The sequence below is a fragment of the Triticum aestivum genome, chromosome 7D (genome assembly GCF_018294505.1).
Source record: "Triticum aestivum cultivar Chinese Spring chromosome 7D, IWGSC CS RefSeq v2.1, whole genome shotgun sequence".
Lineage (NCBI taxonomy): Eukaryota > Viridiplantae > Streptophyta > Magnoliopsida > Poales > Poaceae > Triticum > Triticum aestivum.
This window is the reverse complement of record NC_057814.1, coordinates 123,081,026-123,091,279: the sequence shown is the minus strand read 5'-3', so window position 1 is coordinate 123,091,279 and position 10,254 is coordinate 123,081,026. Positions and strand designations below refer to the sequence as shown.

Here is a 10,254-nt window from a genome sequence, read left to right as displayed (position 1 = left end):
TAGTCTGTCGATGCTAATGCTTTCGTAATGTTGTGTGTTCTACTTGATACATGTAATCTAATCATGCCATGTAGGATTTATGTTTTATCTTTTAATTTTTGAGAACCGCCCCTATCAAGAGGGGGTGGTCAGCTCGGTCGAGGGAGGGAGGGGTAACACCATTTGAAACCCAACTTCCACTACCAAACACGTACTCAATTAGACCATATATGTAATTGTCGAGTACTACTACAATACTACGGTAAGTTGCTAACATAATCTTATTATTTTATAGCCTTACCAATTCATAAATTTGGTTGTTTTATGTGTATTTCTCTATGATTCAAGGGTTTTAAAGTTCCGGTCAATGCCCACTTCTGTTTTCGTATCCACTCTGTATTCGCTCCGTGTCTGTTTCCGATAGTATTTGTTTCCGTATTCATTTTCGGGGTATCTATATTCGTTTCCGCTTTTGTAAAAAAATATGAAAACAAATGTGGTAGCATTCAGTTCCGTCCGTTTTCATCACTAGGAGGGACAACGTGCGAGAGGGCCACCAAAAAAAAGTGGAGACAGGGACGGACACAATAAAGCAAAACGCAGCCAATTCTTTTGATGGGAACAGTGCAAAACGCTAAGTACAAAAGTATACATGTATATTGAAGGTCCACACGTTCATATAGCATCAATAATAAGTCAATTCAGATTACATCGAGTCAGGATATAATACATGGATACTTAATTCCTCGACCCTGATCACTACAGCTACATAGCAGACACGTAGTAAGATTGGGTTTCATATAACCTACTAGGAAAATAAACTTGATAAATTAGGGTTTCTTAACCCACTAGGAGAAATTATACTACAGCCATAAAAAGCATAAGAATTGCAGGCACTAGTATCAAAAGAGCTATATCACATGTCTTCTCAAGTTTACGAAGCTCATCATGGAAATTTACTTTAGGATCACACCATCCAGGCCTGCACATGGAAGGCAATTATGTTAGGAGAAAAGGAATTATTGCTTAATTTAAACTAGTTTAGCCTACTAAAATGTCATATATTCTAAAATGGATGGAGTAGTAGGTATTATGTTCTACTACCTCCGTCCAGGTTTATTAGGCCCCTACATAAAAGATGAGAGATAGATTCAAAAATAATGATAATGATAAATGCTTGTTGAGTTGGTACCGATGTCATTTACCTCTGAAGTTCATCCAAAATAGCCAATTTTTTGCGTGTATCCTTCAGGTATTGGTCGGCCTGTGCCTGATTGCGCTTTGTTTCCTCGAGCAGTGTGGCCACCTTTTCAGGATAAATCATCTGTCTCTCCTATAATTTAAGTGCACAGGTAAGCGTTACAAATGTCAGAGTTTCATAAACATGCATGCTAATATCAAACAAATTGCAAATTTTGGTTTATGTCAAATCTGAACAGCAAATCAATATTGATTTTTTTAATACAATAGAATATCGTTACACAAAAATAATTCCTAGATCCAAACGTCACATAAAAATATAGATTGGTCCAAAAAGTGAAAGAAAAACTAGAAGAAAAGAAAAGCAGCTAAATCCCACGGGCGGGGGTCAGACCTAATTTCTGTTGATTGATGATGAAACTAGAGTAAAAAATAGCAAGATCACAGCGGGTATCAGATCTAAATTGCAACGATCTAAAAAGTTGTAAACTAGAGAAAAGAAACAGCAAAATCGCACCATAGGGTATCAATCTAACTTGGTATGTAGAAGAACCTGAACCAAATAGCTCACCGGTGCACCATGGGACATGAAGCGAGAACCCGCCGCCGCCGAGAGAGCGCGCACGGTGCCCATGCGGGTTGCCATCGGCAGCGGCCTGAGTGCAAGGGCAGGCATCTCAGGAGAGAGCGCAGCGCCATCACGTTCGACAGCTTTATTAGAGCGGGCGTGGTGGATCTAGGGTTTGTTTCTCTAGCCTGATTTCGCTTCCCACGCAAAAACACTAGTAGGAAAAGGGGCTTTTACCCCGGTTCATAAGGGCATTTAGTCCCGGTTCAGGAACCGGGACTAAAAGGTCGTTACTAATGCCCTCTCTTATCTCCGTGCTTGGTCGACGCTACGTACTATATACGTATGGAGAGGAGTAGACACGCTAGCTAGTAATCAAATGAAGGAAATAGAAGATCGTCATGAACATATGCATACAGAGAGAAGTGATATCGACCACCTCTCCTTCTCCGAGATATTGGTCAAACAACAATTCTCGTATATCTATCCGACACTACCGGCTACATATATACAATAATTATCTCTTACAATACAATCTCCTAATTATATTGTAGGAACACAGGGTCCACATAGTATTCTCCGTTTTCAGCGATCACGTGGTCAAGGAAGAATGCCGCCAATTCCTCTTGAATTCCTAGCATACGATCTTCTGCTAGGAGTTGATCACGCTTCCGAAAAATCTAATTTGAAGAAGGGGGTCAATACATATATATATGAATAAATGAAACTCAACACAAATGATGGTAATAAAATAAAATTATGAATATTATTGCTTACACACTTCATATTGTTCTTCAGTGGAGCCCCGCTCACAGGTATGGTAGCGGATGGACTCGCAAACGTAATATCCACAGTAATTATTCCCGGGTTGCTGCCACAGCCACTTTACAAGAAATAGAGGTCAATCAAACTGGTAAGCAAGCATGCTAAATGGTATTGATCAAACTAGCGCTTGAATCACTAGGAGATGCGCGGAACATGCTACTATAGTACTTACTTTTGGGTGTCTAAATTGCAGCTGGTTCGGCAGTCCCGGGGCTTTTGAGGTGAATTTTCTCCAAACCCTGCCAGACAAAGAAAACAATTACTTGATATCAGGAAATGAACAAAGTTGCTGATATGGTGGATAATGATCGATTTAACTTACTTCTGGAGCATTTGAGTCATGTTCGCATAGTCCTGGGGATCTTTTCGTCTCGAGTCTAAGACGGTTACTACTCCCGGCTCAAGCTTAATCTCTAGGAGAATATAGTGGAAGCTGCGTATGCATGCATAAGTCATCAATTACATTACCATAACCTGGACTAATAAGGGAAACCGAATATGCAGAAGACAGTAACACTCACTTGAAGTTGTAAGGAAAGAGTATTATATTTTTGTTTTGATTTAATACCAACGATTGTAGCAAGTTGGCCTCGGCTTCTTTGGGATGTTTTTCAATCGTATATGCATCTATGAGATTTGTGTTGATGAACCCAATATCACCGATTTGTCTTTTCTTTAATTCGGCGATCTTCAATCTGCATAATATAGTGAGGATAAGTATAAATACATGCAATGAAAGAGGTGACCTCTATAGAGAGACTTAATGACAGAAGTAGTACTACTTACAGACAGTAGCAAGTGATCGTTGTTTTATCGAGGGACTTTAGATTGTAAAACTGGAAGAAATCCTCAAATGGAACATTCAGCAGTTCAATTCCAACGAGGTCATGCTCCGGTTTAACTCTCGGCGTCAAAGTACTCATCCCATCCGACTCTCTGCAGGTTTTCATGTACCAATCATGTAGTCTTCGCATCATCATGCTTAGAGATCTGACATCTTTGACGAGAGGCTTCCCGTAATGGTATTTGTGGTTGTCCACCTCCATGATTTCATAATGTACATCGTCGGGCAGGTAATCTCCAAGATTGCTATAACCGGGCACCATACCCGGATCATTAGCGACGATATCTTTTGACACCTTGAGCGGGGGGCACGATTGGTTCGCTTGTTCGCCGAGCTGGGCAATTTTTTTCCCAGCTCGTCGTTCTTTCATCCTTTTATCACTGACAGTACTTCTCGACCGCTCCGCTTCGGCATATGCCTTTCCAAGAACGCGCTCATAGTTGCCTCTTGGCGGAGACTTTGGTGGTTTTGTCAGGGCAGCCAGAGTGCGCTTTGCTTTCACCGGATCTACCTTCTCCTCCGGAGGTGGATGTTTCTTTGCTTTGACCCCTTCAAAGAAGTTCTTCACTTCGGCTCGCACGATCTCCACGTTCTCCTCCTCGGTCCTCTCATATGGTAACTTCTCGGGAGTCTTCAGAGAAGGACCGAATCTGTATTGCCTCCCGCCTCTGGCAGCAGTACTGCTAGACGCCGGCAGAGCAGACGGAGCGGCTGCGGCTGTCTTCTTTCCTTGCTTACGAGGCAGAGGTGAAGGACTACGACGCGCCGGAGCAGCCGCAGCGGCGGCGGGTCTCTTCCGCCCTTGCTGACGAGGCGGAGAAGGAGGAGGCTGGCTGCTCTGGAGCGCCGGCGCTGGCGGAGAAGGAGGAGGAGTGCCGCCACGTGCCGGAGAAGGAGGCTGAGTGCCCTGATCACTCGCCGGAGGAGGAGGCGGAGTGCCCTTACTCGCCGGAGCCATCCAGTTCGGAAGCTTGATGAGCTCCTTCCGCCATAGGCATGGAGTCTTCAGAGTTAAACCCAGCCGAGTCTCCCCTTCACCGGTAGGGTGGTCAAGCTGGAGGTCCTCAAATCCCTCCGTTATTTCATCCACCATCACCCTAGCATATCCTTCTAGAATCTGCCGGCAGTGGTAGGTTGCGCCGGGTTCAGTAGTTAAAACAGAGACAACATCCGCCTTGAGTTTCAAGTTCTGCCATTCCGCCATAAGGTGGCAATGTTGAGACTCCGTGATAGCATCCATGGGGTAGCTAGGAGTAGCCGCATGCTCCAGCTGAGGCAGCTCGGTGGAAGCCACGCTGCTTCTACGCTGAGATGGCGGTGTAGCTTCGGGGGCAGTTTCGGCATCTCTATTGCCATCTCGTTCCTCTAGCACTTGAACCCTTTCGTGCAGACGCTGAATTTGGATCTGCTCCACTTTTTTCCTCCTCTCCTGGGTTTTGTAACTGCCCGCGTCCGGAAAACCAGCCTTCCACGGAACGGAGCCTGGCGTGCCTCGTGTCCGTCCAGGGTGCTCAGGATTCCCGAGGGCCATTGTGAGCTCATCGTTCTCTCTGTCTGGAACGAACGTCCCTTGCTGCGCTGCATCGATATAGTGCTTAAGCTTCTTGATGGGTATTGCAAGTTGCTCGTCCGTCCAACGACACCTCCCTGATACAGGGTCCAAGGTTCCGCCAGCCCCGAAGAACCAAGTCCGGCAACGGTCTGGCCAGTTCATTGTCTCTGGTTCGATCCATTTATCAAGCAGATCCCTCTCAGACTTGGCCCACTTAGGCCGGGCTTTGAGGTAGCCACCTGACCCCGTGCGATGGTGAAGCTTCTTCTTCGCAGCATTCTGCTTGTTTGTCGCTGACATCTTCTTACTCTTTTTCCGATGTCTTGTGGGCCACAAATGCGGGCCAGTGATCTCTGATCATCTCATACCGGCCGACGAATTCTGGTGTCTCTTCTTTGTCGACAAAAGTTTTCAGCTCATTCTTCCACCTCCTGAATAGGTCTTTCATCTTCTTTAGAGCATGAGACTTGATTAATTGCTCTATAACTGGCTTCTCCGGATCCTCCTCTGGCGGTAGGGTGAAATTTGCCTTCAGCTCAGTCCAAAGATCATCTTTTTGCATATCATTGACATAAGACACCTCAGGGTCTTCCGTCGTAGGCTTATACCATTGGTGGATGCTGATCGGGATCTTGTCCCTAACTAGAACCACGCACTGAGCAGCAAAATCATCCTTTGTCCGGAGGGGTTCAATCGGTTGGCCGTCGCACGCGATTGCTGTGATCTCAAACCTTTCATCCGAGCGCAACTTTCTCTTCGGGCCTCGTCTCTTTACCGCAGTTGTGCTCGATCCGGAGGGCTAGAAAAAAGAAGAAAGACGAGTGTTAATTAATATGTGTACATACCAAAACAATGAACGCATCAATTAGCTAGTCAGCACAGGCTTAACTAATATATTTACCTGGCCGGACTCTGTTCGGTCACCGGAGTCGTCACCACGGGCTCCTTCTTGCACCAGCATTGGGTCACTGGAGCCATCATAATCATGTCTTTCCTCCTCCACTCTTCGATCACCGCAGCCTGCTTCTTCACCCAGCATTAAGATACGACAAGATATCACCTGCGGCTAAGATTATGTCCCCCAACACATCTTCTGCTTGCTCATCTCGTCCGTGCTCCATTGTTTCTGCAAATATTACAACATGGCAATTATTACACAAACATGACAGCAGGTGGATATATTAGTGCAAACGTAGACCTAGCTTATTCCGGGTTTGGGGTGGCCTAGGCAACGCTTCAAGGGTAGGGGCGCGGCGGGACGGGGTAGTAGACCGACATCGTTTTTTTCTAGGGTTTGGGTGTCCTCGAGAGTTTTGGTCGAGCGAGAGGGCCGGGGGGTGCTCCCGTGGTATAAGTTATCACGGTCGAGAGGGGGTATACATATCGACCGTCCATCATGTCGAAGTTATCTGGGAGGGAGTTATATATATCGACAACGACGACATACATACACGGGAAAATAATGTTATCGGGGAGGGGGTACATATCGACCCCCCCACGTGTTGAAGTTATCGGGAGGGGGTTTTATATCGACAACGACGACATACATACACGGGAAAATAATGTTATCGAGGAGGGGGTATATCGACCCCCCCTCGTGTTGAAGTTATCGGGAGGGGGTAATATCGACAACGACAACATACATACACGGGAAAATAATGTTATCGGGGAGGGGGTATATCGACCCCCCCACGTGTTGAAGTTATCGGGAGGGGGTTATATCGACAACGACGACATATATACACGGGAAAATAATGTTATCGGGGAGGGGGTATATCGACCCCCCCTCGTGTTGAAGTTATCCCCCCTCGTGTTGAAGTTATCGGGAGGGGTATATATCGACGACGACCGACCCGATAAAACATAAGAAAACGAAGAAGAAATAAAAAGAGGAGAGAAGAAGAAAGGAATAGAGGAGAGGATTGAAGAAAAAAAAGAAGAAAAAAAAGAAGAAGAAAAAGAGGAGAAGTAGAAAGGAATAGAGGAGAAGAAGAAAAAATAGAATATTTTCTATTTTTTCTTCTTCTCCTCTATTGCTTTCTTCTTCTCCTCTTCTTTTTCTTCTTTTTTCCTCTTCTTATTTATATCTCCTCTTCTTCCTCTCCTCTTCTTCTTTCTTTCCTCTTCTTATTTTCTTCTTTCCTATCCTTCTTTTTCTTCTTCTTCCCTTCCTAGCTAGATATATAAAACTTTTATAAAATTGTAACTTTTGCATATATAAAACTTTTCCATGTGGATCATCATTTCTCATATATATCGAATATATATCCATTGTCATATATAAAAACTTTCTATATATGAACAAATAACTTTCTATGAACAAAAAAACATTTTTGACATATATATTCATACATTTTGAACATCTACATACATATAATTGTTTTTTCACATATACATTATAGCCACATACACATATACATCACATATGAACAAAAAAATTAAACTAATAAAAATAAAAAAACAGAGCCGGGGCGGCGGCTCTCACACCGGGGGCGGCTAGGACGATGGCGACGGCGGGGGCGGGGGCGGCGAGGGCGCCGGCGAGCACGCGCGCGCGAGCAGCGGAGCACGAGGTGGGGAGGCGCGTGGGGGCAGGGCGACGGCGACGAACACCGGGCGACGACCCGTCGAGGCAATGGCGCGGGGCGACGGCGATGAGGAGCGGGCGGCGACGGCGAGCACGGGCAGCCTGGCGGCGTCGGGGGCAACTGGCGAGGTATGTCGTAAATTTCCTAAGTGTGGACTTATATAGCAAAGCCTTTAGTCCCGGTTCGTGGCACCAACCGGGACTAAAGGTGGGCATTAGTCCCGGTTGGTGCCACCAACCAGGACCAAAGGCCTCTTTTCAGCAGCCCAAAGGGCGGGAAGCGGCGGCCTTTGGTCCCGGTTGGTGGCACCAACCGGGACTAAAGGGGGGGCATTGGTCCCGGTTGGTGCCACCAACCGGGACCAAAGGCCTTGCGCTGCCCGCGGCCAAAAGTTTAGTCCCACCTCGCAAGTTGAGAGGGGCTCGGAGTGGTTTATAAGCCCCACTGCGGCTGCCCTCTCGAGCTCCTCTCAAATGATGGCTTACGGGCCTAATGTCACCCTGTGCTGTCTGTTGGCCTATTGGGCCTTCTGCGAGCCTGAATCCTGGGCCAGGTTGGGTGGTTTCTAGTCGTATTCAGGCCGTGGTGGCCCAATAGGTGGCAGTTTTTAAAAAAAAATCCAGTTTTTTGGTTCTTTTTTTTGCATTATTTATTTTCTTTTGTTTTTTGCTTTATTTTTTAATTCTTTTTGCTATTAGGCCAGCAAAATTATAAACTATCTGTTAGTGCCATTAGTTTTAGAAAACATATAAACTTTCTATTAGTGCCATCAGTTCTTTATGAAAATTCTTTTTGCTGTATTTAGTTTTTTTGTTTTATTTTTCGCTATATTTATTTTGTTTTGTTTCTACTTACAACAAAAAACTTATTTATTTTATTTTATTTTGTTTCTAATTACTTATTTATTTTACTTTATGATAATTCTTTCTGGTATTAAAGTTTCTATCAAAAAAAGTTCTTTATGAAAATTCTTTTTGCTTTTAATGATTAAAAATAAAAAAGAGGCGCAATGCGCGTTGATTTGCTCCAAGCCTTTCGGAATAGTGTAGACTGCACTGCACATAGCTCGATGCAGTCTACCTTATTCCTCAAGGCTTGAAGCTATGCAACGTGAGCATTGCGCCTCTTCTTCATCGTCTCTGCACTCAGGGCTTATAAACCGCTCCTAGTGCCTCTCAGCTAGCGAGGTGGGACTAAAAAACTGCTTAGCTAGTAAGAAACTCTAGTACCGGTTCGTGCCACGAACAGGTACTAAAGGTGCTCGTGGGGCCACAGCCTCATTAGTACCGGTTCGTGGCACCAACAGGGACCAAAGGGTGGAATTGGTCCCGGTTCGTGCCACCAACCGGGACCAATGGCCTTGCACAGCGGCGTGGTGGTGAGTTTAGTCCCACCTCGCTAGCTAAGAGAGAGTCGCACCTGTTTATAAGGTGCGGTGCGCCTGAGCTGTCGAGCTCCTCTCTAAAGCAGGCTTACGGGCCTAACCTCTCTGCACTCAGGGCTTATAAAGCATTTCAAATGAACTCTGAAAAGGTTGAAAGTTGGCATGGTATCATCATTTCATCCACATAGCATGTGCAAGAAAGTTGAGAGGGTTACGGCAAAAACTAGATGCACTTCTTGTACAAAACGGACAATGGTATCATACTCGTCTATTACAAAGTTGGCATGGTATCATCATAATAGTTGCGGGAGAAAGTCTTCACTTTTTCTTCGCGTGTGTCATTTGCTTATTGCGCCGTAACCATGGATATTCTTCATCGTTTATCAGGATGCTTGGGTCAGCCTTGACTTTGAAGGGAGGAATTTCATGAAACTTTTCATAATCTTCAGACATGTCTGTCTTGCCCTCCACTCCCACAATGTCCCTTTTTCCTGAAAGAACTATGTGCCGCTTTGGCTCATCGTATGATGTATTCGCTTCCTTATCTTTTCTTTTCCTCGGTCTGGTAGACATGTCCTTCACATAGATAACCTGTGCCACATCATTGGCTAGGACGAACGGTTCGTCAGTGTACCCAAGATTGTTCAGATCCACTGTTGTCATTCCGTACTGTGGGTCTACCTGTACCCCGCCTCCTGACAGATTGACCCATTTGCACTTAAACAAAGGGACCTTAAAATCATGTCCGTAGTCAAGTTCCCATATGTCCATTATGTAACCATAATATGTGTCCTTTCCCCTCTCGGTTGCTGCATCAAAGCGGACACCGCTGTTTTGGTTGGTGCTCTTTTGATCTTGGGCGATCGTGTAAAATGTATTCCCATTTATCTCGTATCCTTTGTAAGTCAATACAGTCGAAGATGGTCCCCTGGACAACGAGTACAACTCATCACAAACAGTGGTGTCACCTCTGAGACGTGTTTCCAACCAACTGCTGAAAGTCCTGATGTGTTCACATGTAATCCAGTCGTCACACTGCTCCGGGTGTTTGGAGCGCAGACTGTTCTTGTGTTCATCGACATACGGGGTCACCAAGGTAGAGTTCTGTAGAACTGTGTAGTGTGCTTCAGACCAAGAATATCCGTCCCTGCATATTATTGAGTTCCCCCCTCCAAGCGTGCCTTTTCCAGTCAGTCTCCCCTCATACCGCGATTTAGGGAGACCTATCTTCTTAAGGCCAGGAATGAAGTCAACACAAAACCCAATGACATCCTCTGTTTGATGGCCCATGGAGATGCTTCCTTCTGGCCTAGC

General features: G+C 45.4%; 1 protein-coding gene across 1 annotated transcript; it reads right to left on the bottom strand.

Moving 5' to 3' along the window:
• Nucleotides 1–659: 659 nt before the first annotated feature.
• On the bottom strand, nucleotides 660–1,993 carry LOC123163877 (uncharacterized). Its single transcript, XM_044581275.1, has 3 exons — nucleotides 1,751–1,993; nucleotides 1,185–1,312; nucleotides 660–961 (listed from the first exon to the last, which is right to left on the bottom strand). The coding sequence occupies exons 1-3, from the start codon at nucleotides 1,853–1,855 to the stop codon at nucleotides 838–840; spliced, it is 357 nt and encodes a 118-aa protein (XP_044437210.1). The 5' UTR covers nucleotides 1,856–1,993; the 3' UTR covers nucleotides 660–837.
• Between the last annotated feature and the right edge of the window lie 8,261 nt (nucleotides 1,994–10,254).